The 17126-nt window shown below is 39.6% G+C and overlaps 1 protein-coding gene across 4 annotated transcripts in view; it reads left to right on the top strand.

Moving 5' to 3' along the window:
- Positions 1 to 17126, top strand: part of SPIRE1 (spire type actin nucleation factor 1) — a 130067-nt gene that overhangs the window by 53343 nt on the left and 59598 nt on the right. For all 4 annotated transcript variants that reach the window (XM_034067607.1, XM_034067601.1, XM_034067611.1 and 1 more), the window contains exon 3: positions 4712 to 4945. In XM_034067607.1, coding sequence (XP_033923498.1) covers positions 4712 to 4945 — 234 coding nt within the window. The remainder of the gene's footprint in view (positions 1 to 4711; positions 4946 to 17126) is intronic.

The raw sequence follows: 17126 nt of genomic DNA, 5'->3' as shown, positions 1-17126 counted from the left end.
TTAAGATAAGTAACTTTTGACTTCAAGGGTGTCTATGGCTGGGTTTCTGCTGTTTTGACTCCAGAAACACAGCATGGAGCTCCTGGCAAGCTAATTTAAAGTCAGCAGGAGGACAGGTTAGACTTAGCAGGTTGACTAAGTGCTGCCTAATACCAGGGGTGGTGGCAGAATTGATGGCAGAGAGGAGCTCTGCCCTAGGGAGTGCCATGGGTAGCACCAGCTCCTTGGCACTATTGCTGTAAAGCAGAGTGATTCTCCTTCATAAGGTGTGTTGGGGATCTCCTGGTAAGAAATGGGAGCACTTAATAACTGCAGTACACATTTTAAATAAAAATATGACTAGAATTCATAAAACAGTGCAGTAGTAATGCAGACATTGTTGTGACTGGTTGCCATATCTGAGGTCCCTGCTAAGTTCAAAGTTAACTGACTCACCTCAGGAGCTGGAGCTTCACAGCCTCTTTAATCCCAATTTAGGGATCCGAAACCTGAGTGGCTTTTGGAAGAAGGGAGGGACAGGCATTTGAGCTGAAAAAAAGCCTTTTGCTGCTGTAAGTACAAGCCTGTCCTTAGGCTTTTTTGCTTTGTTTAAAAGCTAGGAAGGGGATGAAAGCTCAGACAGTGCCCTATTGTATGTGCGGTGAGTGGGGGGAATGGCATGCGGATTCTGCCTGTTCTCATCTATGCTTCAACAAGAGACCAGGAGATGTATATGCTGAGGGGAAAAAAGGGTTCTTCTCTGAAATAATAATAAAATGAAAAAAAGATAAGTGAAATTCTCATAGTAATTTCACTTGACTTTTACAAGTCTCAAACACATTTGGTTCCTATACAAAGCCTGTATATTTTAAGCAGTTTTGAGAAGGTTGAATTGGCAGCGTTCATTGGAAGAAAGTAATTTGTGTCAGAGAAAAACTAAACCCTTAAATGAACCCCTTTCCAAAAGAAGCATGCCTTAATGTGCTGGGGGAAGGTATACAGAATAGAAAGTTCCATGCAGTGTTTGTGTACAAAAATAATCTGACTGGTTTGGGGTTTGTTTTTGCTGTGTGTGTAAAAGGAGGCTTAAGATGTTGTTTTTACATCGTGTTTGAAGTCAAAGTGTTCCAGCTACTTTATCGCAACTTGTTATAAGAGAACAGAATACTACGAGTCCAGACTGGTGTAGGAGCTGAAAAAATACAGTGAGACAAAACTCCCCTTTCACTAATGATTTAAGCACAACAGAGTACAAGTTCAGTCTGTGGGAAATGTTGGTGTGTTGTGTTATTTTTTTGGGCTGAAGCCATGACTTCCAAAAGAACTTGGTGAGAAGGTGTAAAGCATAATAATGCAGGCTTCCTTGTTTATTTTTTAAAGTTATTTAGCCACTGATTGATTCACAAAGATCAGATCCTTTGCCAAAAGTTAAATCCATCAGGGACAAAAGAGGCTTAAGATTCAAGGTGGAGGACTTACTATGTTGTGGGGTTTTTTTTCCACCTGAATTGAGCAGCGGCATTTATCATTAGTGCCGGCATTTATTTCAGCATCAGGCAGCTGGTTTGGTGTGTCAATGTACAACTCTGTGGTTTAAAAGAGCCATGCTAAGTCCTTTCTTACCCTTGTTTTTCCTACTGTACCTCTGTTTTCATATATAATTAAAGACTATGCCAGCTCTTGTCACATGTGAGGTGCCAGGAGTAATCAGCAAACAGTGCAGTTTAGAACCAGTGACTTCTCTGTAAATAATTGATGCTTTAAAAAAAAGTAAGTGAATAGTCCTTGATTATCCAGCTCCCAAACCCACATATGTATCAGTCCAGCCATTTAGCTGTGAAAAACTTCTCCTTTTTTGTTTGCATTTGATTAGTATTATGGGTAAAGTGGGAGCACTCATGCCTTTAAGCAGCAATGAACTGACTGTCTGAGCTTGTATATTATGTTTGTAGTTACATAGACTTAAAAGTTTTTTTTTTTTGTGAGAAGTTGCCTTAGTAGTTTTGTCCATGTAAAGAAGTGTTGACAATTCTATGACTTTTCTTTGATATTTGTATGGCACTTGTGTGATTTTACAAGAACCTTGGTAAACCAGTATTGCTGAAAGCGCTGCATGTTTTCAGTTTCAATGCAAGTCAAAGCAAAGTTTCTCACTTAAGATGCTTGCTACTTTGTCTTTCAGCAAGAAGAATCTGTGGTACTGACAGACAATAAATATGGTTTTGATCCCAAATCCTAAACAAGGAGCTAAGAGGCTGGAATATAGATCTGAATCGGTGCTGTTGCAGGCTTCCATGTTGTATCAGCTTTGCATGTATTATGAGATCTGTTCATAGTACATAAAAATGCACAAACCATATTACTGAACTGCAAAAGCCCCACTGCTGATAGATCAAAGAAAGCAGCAGCTGTCATCCAGTTTTAGCCACAGTGCTTTTGAATGCCTTAATCCTCTTCCCAAACAGAAGGAAGCAGAGAGAGTGCACTTTCTTTATACTCCCCCGCTTCTATTTTTTTGAAGTGTTCGTGTAGCAAAAGCCAGGAGCTGTGTTCAACAGCTATCACTGCATGGCACAAGACATTCTTTTCTATGCATCTTATTTGGACATTTCATGTGTGCTAAGGTCTTTCAAATTTAATCTTTAGTGAAGTTAGAAATTACTCACATTATGTTTACTCCCAGGTGTTTAAAATAGCAAAGTGATTATTCAGTTGTACTCAATTTTCATTTAGGTCTACTTCAAATTTAAATTAACTTGGTATTCTTTGTTCCCTTTCCGTTGGTGAAGGGGTGTGTGTTGAGAGTGTACTCAGAACCCAAGTTACAGGAAACGTGCATGTCTATCACAAGAATATATTTTATTTTGTGAAATTTTCACATTTTCAGATAGTTTTTTAGCAAGTTTCACAAGACAGTTATTACAAAACAGCTTCTCTAAGAAGCAAGCCAGATATGCTACAAACATAAATTTGATCTGTAACAGCTATTTTTAATGTCTGTATAGTGAGTGCAGTGGTCTGTCTCCAAAGTGGCTCATGGCAGAAATCTGGGGAAGGGTATGAGAACTGAGGAAGCACATAGTGATGATTCCCTGGTACACTGTGATGTCTCACTAATGTTTCCCAAGATAGAAGCTGTTCTTTGAACTAGAGCCATTTCTTTTCTTCATTAATTTGCCTAATCACTTTTCTTAACTGTATTCTAAGAATATTTTCCAAATATGTGTAAACACATTTCAAGAGAATATCATAGGAAAATCATTTCTATTGAATTGTCAATATTATTGGAAATAAATTATAAAAGGGTGGGGTTTATGTATTGGTTTTTATGTTTGTTTTGCACTGTCTTGCAAATGAATTTGTACTGCAAAGTAATCTCGGGAGAGGAGTGAAGTATGCAAGTGTAAAGCTGTCAGACTACAGCTGGTTCATTCAACTCTCTGTCTTGATGAACTAACAGATATCATTTCAGTATTTGCTAACCTGCAGCTTCTCAGACCAAAAATACTTTGCTGTGCAGATACAAGTCAGCTGCTAGAGTCAGACTGAAAGTTTTAAGAATCCATTTGTGTTGTCCTGTTTACCCAAACAGAATTTCAAAAATGTGCATTAAAAAGTGTGTTGGCTGGGACAGCACTGAAGGCCAGATGTGGGGGAATGGCATTGGATGACAAGGTTCGGTTTGTTTAGAAATGCAACTTGATTAAAGTTCCTCTAGTGTCAACTACTCCTACCTTGCAGTCTGCTCATTTGTGTGACACGCTAGCCATCACAAGACACAGGGAAGATCAGAAATGATGTGCAATAACACCAGTCCTACTTCTGTTGTCAGATGAGGATCTCCCAGCCAACATTACCTTCTTGTGGTTTACTCTTGCAAGCCCATTTTCCCTTCCCTCTACATTAATATGCATTTCCAAACTCTCCATCTCTTTACATCTTTAAAATGCTGGAACATTCAATAATGCCAAGAAAGAAAGTGTGTATTTGGTATTTTGAGATGTTCATGACAAGTTTTTGCTAGCTTACACTAAGAGGGTGTCTGTTTGCTTTGCTCTTGATAGAGCACAAAAAGGAAGCCTCAATTGCAATGAAAAATTGAGGTACTATCTTGTACTATCGAGGTACAGGATTTCATTACTATGAGATTCAGTTGATGGTAGTTTCAGTGGAATATGTATGCTTCCACTGGCTGTGCAACAAGCAAAGGAGTTCTTGTGTGTCCCAGTGCTCAATACTGGGATATCCAGATAGCTCTCAGGTCAAGGAAGAGATGGAAAAACTGAGGGGCAGTCTACTTGTGTCATTAATCTGTGAGAGGAGGGGGGCATCTCATGCTAGTTTATTCTTTCTTTTAATTTCCTCACACCCCACCTCCCTCCTTCTCCCAAAAAAAGGTCATATGCTTGTAATATGGTTTTACAAATTCTAGAGTAATGTTACCTTAAGGGAAAATATTCTAAAAGGTCCCACTTTGTTTGAAATTATGGATTTTTATTTCAAACTTGGAAATAAGAAAGTGGTAGGCATATGGTATGACCTACTTTTGCATGTTCTATTCTGCATTCCTGAAGTACTACTGTAGGTATTAGAGGATCATTTTTTCTCTTTTATTTTGGTATTTATTGTCATCTCAGTTGCTAAGTTTGTTATGCAAACCCCCAAAAAGGGTGTTCCAAGACTGACTGATTCATTAATGGCATTAATAAATATTTCTTTTTCACTTTTACAGGTTATTGAATCACTAGGGATTATTATATATAAAGCCCTGGACTATGGTTTAAAGGACAATGAAGAGCGGGAATTAAGTCCGCCACTGGAGCAGCTTATTGACCACATGACTAATACCACAGAAACAGATGGGAGTAGGGATGAAGGATATGATGCTCTGGATGAAGGAGAGGAGGATGACGATGATGACCAAGAGGAAGTTGAGGCCATTCATTCCTATAAGGATGTCATGAAGGTACAGTAATGGGTGGTTTATATGATACTTCACTGTTTTTATCAATAAGAAAATTAACTCAATTTTCCATATTACTGTCCAGTGTGTGATCTTGGCTGTATAATTTCTTGATTTCCCTGGTAATTTTGTAAGGCTTGTTTGCAAAGATGACATGCAGTAGTATTTCATATTTGAGAGTAAGCAACAAAAAAATCCATTATCAACTTCATCATTGGATGTGCCATTATTATCACATTCTGATTTCATCTGTGCACTGGCTAGTCAGCCTTCCAGTCTAACATCTGTTGAATTACTTTGTGTACACTTGGATACTTCATGGTCTGTTTCAATTAATTCACCTTTTCATTAGTGTGGTATTAGTTTAATTATTCCTTATCAGTTTCTTCCTTTGCCACCCTCCTCTACTTGAAGCAGAGGAGTGCTTTTATAAGAGTAGCTTATTTGTGTGGAGTGAGTCAGGATACAGTATTTCATTGACGATCATTATCATTGTGGTTCTTGACCTGGGCTGTCAGATTTGGAAATACAGCTTATGAATTTTAATTGCAACATGTTCTGTAATGTTATCTGAGCTACCGTGAACAATAATTTCAAGTGTTAGCCCTCTGTTTTCTATAGAGTAGTCTTCAGTACAAGTTTTAGAGCTCAATGAGCTCTCATAGCAGACAAAGGTATCAATAGGCATGGATTTTGACAAAATTTGTGCAGTTGGTTTGCCTCATAGATTATCTGAGAGTTTAATACAGGTCAGAAAGTTGTATAGTAACTTGTACCAAGGGATTGAACTCTGTATGTTGCTTCTTCATCAATGCAATTCATATCTAAGGACCAGAAGCTTAGTGTAGTGAGACTAGAAGAGAGTCTTGGATAGCACATCAGGACTCATTAGCCGACAGAAACAAGACCCTGCTAAAATTCCTCACTTCTGATGGGTTGACAGTAAAGGGAGAAGCTCTTAGAAAGCTGGAGTGAGAGTAACTTTTGTTTGAGATGCTTTTGTATTCTTGTTGCATGAGAAATAACGCTTAATGCTTAATGCCTTTGTTTTTTCTCACTCCCTCAGAGAAGCAGGGGTCAGAGGGACAAATGAATGAAATGGCCTTTCACCCTCTGTAATAAGGAGGGCCTGTCTGGCTGAAGTACTCTCCCCTTCAAGTCCCTGCCATCCTGAGTCTTGCTGAGTCGGTGCCCTCACTGTGGCCAGGTGCTTTGCTCTTTCCTTTCTTTGCTGCTCCCCATCTCTAGAAATGGCCAGCAACACCCTGATAAGCCCCTGTAGGAGCTGGCCTGAATAGCATGATGTTACATAGAATATAGGTGCAATATAGCCTCTTCCCACAGTTTGGCAAAAATGCCATGATTTGGTGGGACAATCAAAGTTGGACCATGAGAAGTAGTTTTGTTTAGTGCAGAGGCAGGCATGACCTTTATATGTACAGAGGTGAGGGTAGTGAATTGCAAAGTAATTATTCTATTATTTTACAAGTTCTTTACTTGATTTCTGCAAGCAAGAATATATAGGCTTGGGAGATGTCATGGGTTCAGCATTAACTCCTTTAGTTAACCTCGTAAACATCCCTGAAATACAAAAAGGATTAAAAAAATGTTTGTTCAGGTTTCTGCTGTTATGGCTGCGTGGCATCTCTCTGGTTCTTCTCGGTTAATGTGTTATCCCTGCTAGCTTTAGGTACCAACCTATTTATGTGTTTTAAAATCAGCATCTTACATTCTAAATTTTATCATCTTTTGCTATTAACTTTTCGTCACTTTGGAAATGTTCCACTTTTGCAACTTTGCCTTAGTGAACTGCATTTCAGCTCATTTTTACATCATCCTAACTTTTACTGCTCCATCCCTTGGAATTCTCTTTTCTTGCTGGTGTTGCATTTGCCTAAATTATTTGCTGCAGGCTTAACTCAGCCACTTGCCTTTATTCCCTACTATGTCATTACTGCATTGTCAGTACTAGAGCAGCAGCACCATTCTGCCGTGTTTTTGACATGGCTGTGGATTTGTAAGATCCTTTTTTCTTGACTTAGTCTTATCCCTGACAAGGGACAATGCTTTGCATGTGGCTTTATTTTTATTTATTTATTTATTTTTTCCCAGCAGTGGTAAACTTTGTTGCAGGCTACACCCTTATTTACCCAGGGACTGTTTCACAACAGCAATGTGTGGTCTTGTGACCATGAGGCTCAATTACTATAATACCCTCTTGGCAAGACTGACTGTGAAGCTTTCTCCTCTGCAGTTTGTAGTGAACGCTGAAGCAGGTTTGCTTGTTCAGTTGAGCAACTATCATTCTTGCCTACCCTGCATTCTCTAAATTGCAAGCTTGCAAAATGGTAGAGATGGGCTGTATGCTACTTACATTGATTTTTAAGGTTTTTAGCTATACAGTCTCTAGTAGGGATATGATTTTGTCCTTGAAATGAGATTATGTCTCATCCTTCTCCAGAAGGTGTCATTGTCTGATCCAGGTTTGTCTGCCACTGAGGCTGAATTTTTCACCATTAATCACTATTGCAGGTGAGCCTATTCCATGACTAAAACAGAGAAACATGACAGTTTTTTTCTGTAATGTAAAGTAGGCAAGGTCAGTCCTGAGCTCCCCTGTAACCTGGAAAACACTGAGAAATGTGGTGGACACCTATTCCTAAGAACTGGGAAAAGGGTAAGTGCTAAACAGTACTGCCAAGATCATCACTGGCAAAGCTCCTGCTTGGAGAAGACACAGACAAGCTTTTGTGCTACTTCTCGGTATATTTGGCTGATTTAGCTTGTGGCTTCTTTGGCAGGGCCAACCTGCTGCACAGACTTGATCTACTGTTTTTTAAAATGCATCTGTGAAGAGAGAAGACGTTGGTTGCCAGATGCTTAACTTTTTTAGTCTTTGATGTGTTTTGGTTATGGTCCTAGTGCAAATGAAGGGAGAAATGGAGATAGTAAGGATTGGATGTTTTCAGACAGATGCTTTCCTTGTTTGGGGCTCTTTTCACTGCCCCCGTTTGCAGTACGGACCATGGACATACGGTACAGGAAATCTTGGGGAACTTGGGAAGCCTTAGGCAACAGAGGTTATAGAGAGAGTAGGCCTGGCATGCTGGGCAGTGTTGGGCTTGCTGAGGATGTATGAAGTCCATCATGTGGCACTCTTATCTGTGTGTGGCCCCTTCCTTGATACTGAAACAAAATGATACAGTTTATCAACCACTTCAGGAGTATGTTCAAACCGTAATCTTGACATTATCTCACCCTTTATCCCACAGTTCTCTTCAGTCAGATGGCTTAAGTCATCACCACTTTTGATGTTAACTTGGGAGTGCTTTCTGAGCTGCAGTTTATCGGTAAGGCTGACCTGAGCCCCAAGTTGTAGTATTAAACCCAGTTCTCGTATTATCCTGTATTCTAGGCCAGCACCCTCATCTAATTCCAGGTGTAAAGAAAGCCACACAACCCTTAGATAGCAGGTTTTATTCTGTGGTGGTATTTTCTGGGCTGAACTGCCATCCTAGCCCTAGCCCTGTCATTTCTTCTAGCCAAATTACTACTGCCAGTGCTACCCTTTACCTTAGCTGTCCTTCAGAGCAGAGGTGTTGTCAGTCGTACCTGCCAGTTGTGACGCTAACCTTTGTCACTGCTTCTGTTACCTTTTTCTGCAGGTCTCATAAAAGATGTGTAAGGAGGTAGTGGTCTTCCTGAGTATCTTGATCTTACTCATGTTCACCTTTCCTGAAAGTTAACGTTAACAGGAGCATTATCTGTAGCCGAGGCACACCTTCTTGTCTCAGAGACAAGCATAGGTGGATGGCCTGCAGGGCTCAGTGGCCTCTCATCCCAGGCCTTACCTAACTGATCACTTTTGGGTAGTTCAGTAATAATGCTTGCTAATTCTGACCAAAAATTAACCATTGGGCAACTGCTGCTTCACAAATTCTTGTTAGTGACCCAGGACCCATAGTAATCAAAACTCACACTTAGGAAATCTCCATGCAGACCTTTTAATTCATATGAAGATTATTTTCAGATCAGTTTGTGCAGTGTTGTATTATCTCGCTATAAACAGGATTGCAGTTTGCAATACATAAATTGGTAGAAATTCATGTTTGTGCTCTGCTTGTAAGCAAAGAGGAAGAATAAATTACTTGTCACACCCCCCCTCCCCACTGTATTTCAGGTATTTTAATTGTCCTTTAATCTTTGGCATGGTCTCTAAAATGAGACACTTTTAAGTCTAGATGACTCATATATCTTGGTAGTTCAAGTATATGACTGACTTCTTTCAGCTGGAAGGAACTGAATTTACAGTGATATTGATCTGCTTGTGCTTTGTTTTGAGTACTCTGATGGTAGTACAGATCTCTCTGTGGCATGTGTAGGATTATAGAGGAAGAGAAAAGTATGTCCTGTCTTCATGCAATTACAGGTGAGATGAGAAGATATCCATTTAGATCTAAGTATTTTGGAGACTCCCTTCTGAGTCTGAGAACTTCCATTAGTATCATATAGATGGTATGACCCTGTGTAAGTATAATATGGGAACCTGTCAGAGATGAACCAGAACAAGCAGTTAAAAACAAGTATGGGTATTTGTTTATGGTAGTTAAGGAGTTCACATTACTGGAATTCAGAGGTCCACAAGTTTTCCTGGGTCATGAGGTTAAGATTAGTAAGAAGCAGCTTTCTGTGAATGTAATTCTGTTTAAGGCTGGGTTGGCTTTAGCATATATGAGCATGGAGAACAGTATTTATGCTTTATTTCAAAACAAGCAAGTTGCAGCATACCTGATAATTCTATCTGAAGCTGGTGAAGATTCTGTAACCTTATTGAGATGGTAACAAATACCCCCAATACTGTCAGTTCATTTTCTATTAAAAAGGAATACAACACATCATTTCTGAAAATCACTATGCTCAAAAAAGAAAGTAGTTGATCATCTCTCTTCTCTTGAGTCTTGTTTGTAGTGAGTTAAAATGTCACATGCTAGTCTTTATTTTGGTGGATCTTCTTTTAGAAAAAGGTGATCTATATCTCTGCATTTTGATGGGGGAAAAATTGCAATTATAGTGCTTTGGAAATCCTGACTTCTTTTCACTTTTGTTGTCACTGTACTTAAGCTTGATTTGTTGGTTGAAAGACCTAAACATCTTCCACCTGTGGATCTTCAGTTATCCACACAGACCTGATGTCTGAGACCTCTTCTGAATGTTGGGGAACATCCTGTCCCAACTGTTTGGGTCCCTGACAGTAAAACCATCTAGTTTTTGTATATCTTAAGTTTTGAGAGGGACAGGCTCTCCTTTGGCTATTCTTTTTTTGCAGTTTAACTCTTTGGGGACTGTAAACTAGAAAGAAACCCAAAGACATCCCAAAATTATTTTGTGAACACACCCCCCTATGTCATACTGCTATGACAGGGCTCACCTAGGTGGATGTCTCTGGGGAGTCTGGGCCTTTGAAGCTGAACTATCATGGTATTGGTCTGAGCAGGTAATAGCTTGTGTTGGCACAGTCCCAGCCACCCTTTCTCTCTGTGCTGCATTGACAGAAGTGGGAACTCTGAGTTCAGCAGTGAAGTCCAAAGGACCAATGCTCGTCTGTGCTTAGAGGCTTAAAAACTCTCCTTTCTGGGCTCTTACCCTCCCAAAGCATACTGACTGAGGGTGCACCTTTTTATATCAACTAGCCAGTGTCTTCAGACAGGCAAGCAGAAATTGTGAAGGTCCCAGAAAAAGCAATTGCTGAGATCGGGTTAACAAAGGAATACGGAGATCTTGATGGAATAGGGCCTATCCACAGGCATATTCTTATTCCTTCAGCATTCTTTGAGCTAACTTGGAGTTGTCTTAGAAATGCAGTAAGCCTGCTATTTTTCTGTTGTCCAAGCAGACCTTGTACACCGCGGTTGTTCATTCAGACCATCGTGTGTTTCTTCTGTCTGTGCTGTCACCTTGGCTGGGATCCATGTCACCTTTATTTAGTCAGAGGATCCCAAAGGTTTTTATTTGTTTAGTGTTGTTTTCTTTTATAACTCCGCTGGTACCTTCATCTGTTTTGCTGCAAGATCCCTCAAACATTTGTGCAGGAACAACTGAAGGACTGGCAAAATTAACTGTGCTGCTGGCTGAGTCATCAAAGGAGTTAGTGTTTGAAGTCTGGGTACTTTGCGGGCCCAGAGAACTGAGCTGAGGACAGACTGTGCAAAGTAAAGTACAAGTGTCTCTCTGCATGTTTGAGTCTTTGTAATATATGAGCAATATCTTCATGTTGTTGGTTTTAAAATGAAATTATTTAACAATAATAATAGGGGGTTGATATGAAGGGATTTATAAACAGCTGCAGGGTAAGTGGATTTATGACAGCTGAGAGCTCTGCAAGTGAAAGATAAGCAGAAGTGGAAGTAATTTTGTACTGTTCATGTTTATTTTGAGAGGTTTTGTTCAGAACTGCATTATACCAAATGTACTTGCAAGAAAGTTGTCCTTTATGACTTTGGTCTTTCTATTGAAAAGGAAGGGCTTTTTTTTCACCCCTGCTTTAATTATTCTCATACGGAACATCCCTTCCAACAGTGTGGGCTTACATGGAGTGGAGTGTTTTATTCTAGGCTTGAAGACAAAACCAAATCACCTTTTCTGAGGTGATTTTTGCCTTCACATTATAGGTTACAGTAACACATCTACACCAGTTCAAAACCCTGGTACCCATAATTCACATAATTATACTGGTATAACCTGTCTAAGGTTTAAAATAGTCTGAGGAATCCAAGGAGTTGTCCAACAAAAACAGGAAACACAGATTGGGTATTCAGATTATTTTTGTGTATGGGGAGGCTAGAATACACCTGAAATTTGTGTGTGGCCTTTATGCATCGAAAAGAAGCAGAGTAGGGCATGGACTTTTTTCCCATCTGTTTTATGCTGCAGTTATTATAAATAATTTAATCACAGGTAAAAATAAATTTCTAGGGTTTAGTGGAGGTGGAAGGATTCTTTGGTGCTAATGGTGTTCCATAGTGCATAAAATACAGAATTTGTCATGATAGAGCTCCTGTTTTCCATTTAAATATACAGATGTCTAAAATGTGCAAAGCAATTTGTTAGAAATAACATATCTGAATACGAGGTTTAATCTGAAGTATCAAAGAACCTGTGTTAACCTGCATTGCCTAAAATAGACTCTGGAGACTAAAGTAGATCAATGGTTTACTTTCACAAGGTATGTTTTGTTTGATCAGATTAATTTGAAATTCTGACTAATGACTGGAAAAGAGGGTAATGGTCAATTAACACAGTAATGCTGTCGTGACCCATAACAAAGTAGAAAAAGAGCAGAGTCACCATTACAAAAGTGACCCATATCTTCTCTGTGCTGCGGATTAACTCCAGCACTCAGCCTGGCAATGCAGAATGTCCTGTACAAAGCTAAAGTGAATTGCTGAGAATCAGAATAGTTAGGGTTGGAAAAGACCTTAAGATCATCTAGTTCCAACCCCCCTGCTATGGGCAGGGACACCTCACACTAAACCATATCCCCCTCTTGAACTCACAATTACCTCCCCTTTCCAGGTGTTAAAAGCAGTAAGTGCAGAGAAGGCCATTAAGGATTTTTCACATTCACTGTCAGCCTGCTAAAGGCAGTAGATCTGCTCAGAAAAATTAGCCGGGGCAGCAGCTTGTCTTACATTAGGGTTTGGCAAAGGTTCATCTTGTCAGAATCTAGTCTCCATCCATGCAGACTTTGCAGTCTTGCTTGTTGTTGGTGTTTTCAGCTAGTGTTTTAGCTCTGCTAGCTCCTTTCAGTACTTTAAAAATGCAGGCCATTTATTACAGATACACATGACATCTTCTACCATGTCTGTAAAGCACAAGTGTTCTTTGATTTACATGTAATGCCAACATCCCATAGGGAATATCCCATGTACCTTATCAGTACTGCTTGTATTATTTAATTATGTGTGTGATACATGTTTTAGTGGACATGTAAATTAATGGTGACATGCAAAATTGCTCAACAATTCTCTCTCCCATATAGCACTATGTATTGAAGGGTTGCAGCTGCCCTCACAGACCATATTCAAAACAGTAGATTAACTTGTGTCTGTACTTCTTTAAGTCGTGCATACTCAGCTCTTGTTTGAAATGGGTAGTATAGATCTTGTAGCTGTAATGCTCTACATGGAGTATGGAAGAAGCGGGGTTTATGGGGTGGGGAGGAACTTCTTAATTAGGCCAACTGATTTATCTGAGGGAAGACACATTATCCTTTCAGGCTGACATGACATGAAAGGTCCAAAGGCAGTCTCCCAGTGCTAGTCCCCTGTAAGTTCTGTAGTCTCTAACTTCTGAGAGATGAGACCCTCACAATCCATCACCCCATTCAGGAGAGGCATCAAGAGGAAAAGTGCCTGTTCTAGTTCTAGTTTTCTAGTTCTAGTTCTAGAAAAGCTTTGCCTTTTCTAGTTCTTGCCAGGATGCAGATGATGAGATTTGAGGATGCTCAGAAGTTTTTGTTGCTGATAGCAGTTGTGTAAAAAAACTATAGGTATTTCAGTTGTCAATATTGCTAGTTCAGAGTTGTTTTAAGGATTATATAATTGCATTGCCAAAGAAAATGGAAGCAATGTAGATGCTAAAAAGTTACTTAAATCCTTATGGAGGCATAACAGCAGCATGGGAAAAGTAAAGAACTAGAGTGACAGCCCTTTAATTAAGCCACTGTGATCTTTTTGCTTTTGAATTATTCAAGAGGGAGCCTTGGGCTTGAGGCAAAGTTTCTTTTGGTGCATTTATTTCAGTGCCGGTAACAGTATTAAAAGAAATGAAACATTTGGAGGAAAGCTGTTTGAATTGACTTTAAAGTACCACTAATTTTCCAGAATAATAACCTATTTTAGCTATTTAATTCTTTTAATACACTGTTGATTACTGTGCTGCCATGACGCTGTTTTCTGCTCCCCTTTGCTTAGTGTACTGTTGCATGCTGTATTTTAGAAAAATATTTAAGTGAGATAAGGCCATTTGATACAAAGAAATAAACAGTGTGTATTAGATTATGCTGGCCCCTGAAGATATAAATCTAAAGGTCAGAATATCGCATTTATCCCAAAGGCTGGTCTGAAGACAGGGTATGTTTTGCATTTCTTAGTAAAAGGATTTTTACAGTAGGTTTTTGTTTGAAATGCATATTTGCAACATCCTTAAATAGTATTGTAACTGAAGCAGTCCTAAGGGGTAGCTTTCAAAAGACTGTTGTCTGCAGGATGCATACCCCCAAGTGTATTTTAAACGAGTGATTTATAAATACTTTTAATGAAATAACACAATGGGAAAATCAGTGTTCTTCTGGGTGAAGGCTTCAGTAAATTTCTCATGTTATTTTAGCTTATTCTTACTGCATTGCTTAGGCTGTACTGTCCTAAAGCTTGTGCATCTGTGCAGATGTGTCTTGAATACACAGTTGTGGAGAATTATTTGAACATTTTAATCTAGCAGCCTTTCTAATAACTCACACTAACTTGTGCAACTGAACAAAATGGTCCCAAGAGAGAAATTCCTTGAATCTCCTAAATTTGGAATAGCATTTGTTGAAGGGAAGGTGTCAGCTAGCCAGGATGCTGTAGGAAAACAGTAGGCATTTTGCATGGGGAGATGAAGTGAACTGGCAGAGCTGAGTTGCAACCATGGCTACGTGTTGTTTGGAGACCAGACTGAATCGTGTAAAGAAGAAGATTTAGCTGAGGGATTTCCAAGGGCAGGGAGCTAAGGGATTGTGCAAAAGGAAGCCAGCTGCACGTGGGGGCAGTGCTTCATATGCTGCTCTGTATTTGTGTTACGTAAAGCCTGTAAAGAAGGCACTAGGAAGACTGTTTTGGATGCCTGGTTGGATGGAAGACAGAGGAGTTTTTTGCCTTTGCCCTGAAGAGTGAACAAAGCCCTTTCTTTTATTGTTACTCATGTATTTGCATCTCGGAGAAAGAGGCATGAAACTTGATCTGAAACTCTAGAGAAGCCAGGCATTTGTTTTATTGTTACTGAATCCATGATGGCAAGGAAGAACAAGATACTTTGGGCAATTTAAGCCAAAAGAGAGGTTTATGGTTTTTTACCTGGCTTTTTCTTAGGAGAAAGCAAACTTGGAGTTGGGACAAGGTCCTAATGAGCAACTGTATTGGTTTTGCCTTTTCAGCATGCCAAGATTTCTTGATGTGGGCATTAAGACCACCACTTGCTTTAGATGAGCAAATTCTTATGAAGCCAAAGCTCTTTTTGAACTGGTCTCTTCTAATCAATTAATGTCAATCACTCCACTATATTATAGTGGGTGTAACAAGCCCCATTTTATATATATATATATATATATATATATTATACAGTCACACACACAGATAGATGAAAAATATCACTCCTCAATCCACTCTTAAAAAGGGAAAGATTATAAGGTGATGTTTGAAGACATCAGTGCTGGGGGAAGAAAGTGAGCTCCAGGGTTTGGTTTTTAAAAACACCTCTTGACTTCTGTGGTAGCATGTAATATTAGCACAGAAGAGCAAAAGAAGTTCAGGGGAGTATTAGTCAGCATGATTTATTAAGTCTTTTCATGTCTGCACAGAAGAATCGTGTCACAGTAGGAATATTTTTAATGGCTCAGAGGTTAAAAAAATATAGAAAATATGTTTTCCAGGCAACACACACATTTGGAAATAAAAATATTCATTAAGTTCATTTTATCTTTGTGTTTGCATTTACTTTTATACATACCTATACAGAAAGTGAAGGCATTCCTGTACTTCAGCTTGATCAAGAAAGCTGGGGACAGTGTCTGTAAATCCCTTTAATATAATTTTAAAGCAGCTTTGAGCATGACAAGTGTTTAAGTGAATTATGTTCATAGACAGGTTTCATTAATTACAGTGATGTCATTTGGTGTCTTAAATAGTTGTCCTGATTTTTTCATTCTGGGCAGTGTAATTGAAGGTCAACATGTGGTCTGCTTTACTTTGAAAGTAACCACTGTTCTTGTTTTAAAATGGTGATGTCAGTCCTTTTTGCTTTTGAGCATGTTAGTGAGCAAAGGAGGAGTGTTTATTGCAATTTCTTGTGCTGGAAATGGTGTTTACTGTTTTCGGAGCCCAAGCAGTTTGCCGGGGACTTTCCAGTGAAGAGGTAGGATGCCAGAGGCACTTGGCCTCATGGTGTCACCTTCAGCAGAAGTGCAGAAGTTTTCCTTACAGGAAACCCTAAAAAAAAACCCAAACAAATCTGCAAAATAGTTACAAAAAAGTGTACCTCTGAACACTATGGGTTGTTTTTTCTTTTTACTTGGGCCCACTTTTTGTCACAAGTGGCTGAAGGAGAGAGGGAGTGAGAGGGAACATGGCCACTTCTTCCACATGTTGTCCTGGTGGCCAAGGGAAGCATGCCACCCATCTGCCCTCAGCCTGGCTTTAGGGTCAAGCAAGCAGGTAAAACAGGAACACTGTCTCTGTCACATCCGGGATGCTTTCTGCCATAAAGATGAAACTTGAGGTTTGTAATCTCCCACCAGGTGTTACTTCTGCCTGGGTGCAGGGCAGTGAGCTGCTGAGGTGAGGTAACTGGCAAGGTAACTAGGCTACCCCCTCCCACTAACCTCTATTGTCTCAGATGCTTGCCACAATAAAATGATTAATAATTTTCTTTACCACTATGACAGATAAAGATAACCTGTCTTTGAGGTTAATTTGGCAGCTATCTGGGACTTTTAATGAAGATGCTGCAAGCAGAGTGGTTTCTTGGCAGCTCCCTGCTGGTGTCAAGCAGAGTTTGAGGAAACTGAGCCCACCTTGCCTTCCCTGCCTCCCCCAGCTTCCACTTGAAGTCATATTTCTTATGGGACCCTGATGTGTACTTAAGGATACTGGCAAGAAGTCCCTTAGAAGCATCTTGTTTGGGGCTTTTTGACAAGAGAGTGGTGGTTTCAGCTACCCTTGCAGGCAGAACAAGCTGTGAGCTTTAACACTTACCAGTTTTACACCAGACTCTTTATAGATGTGAAAGTACATCCTAAATACAGCTCAGAGCTGTCAGCAAACTTCAGTTGAGGCACTTTGCCAGTGACTTAGATTTGTCTCTTTATCTATTGTTATCAATTTCTCCTATATGAAGTTAATGTTAAACTGGCTTTCATCTTGCTGAAGAT

Source organism: Melopsittacus undulatus, chromosome 1 (genome assembly GCF_012275295.1).
Source record: "Melopsittacus undulatus isolate bMelUnd1 chromosome 1, bMelUnd1.mat.Z, whole genome shotgun sequence".
Taxonomy (NCBI): Eukaryota; Metazoa; Chordata; class Aves; order Psittaciformes; family Psittaculidae; genus Melopsittacus; species Melopsittacus undulatus.
Note: the sequence above shows the minus strand (reverse complement) of the source record. Positions and strands in the feature narration are given on the sequence as shown.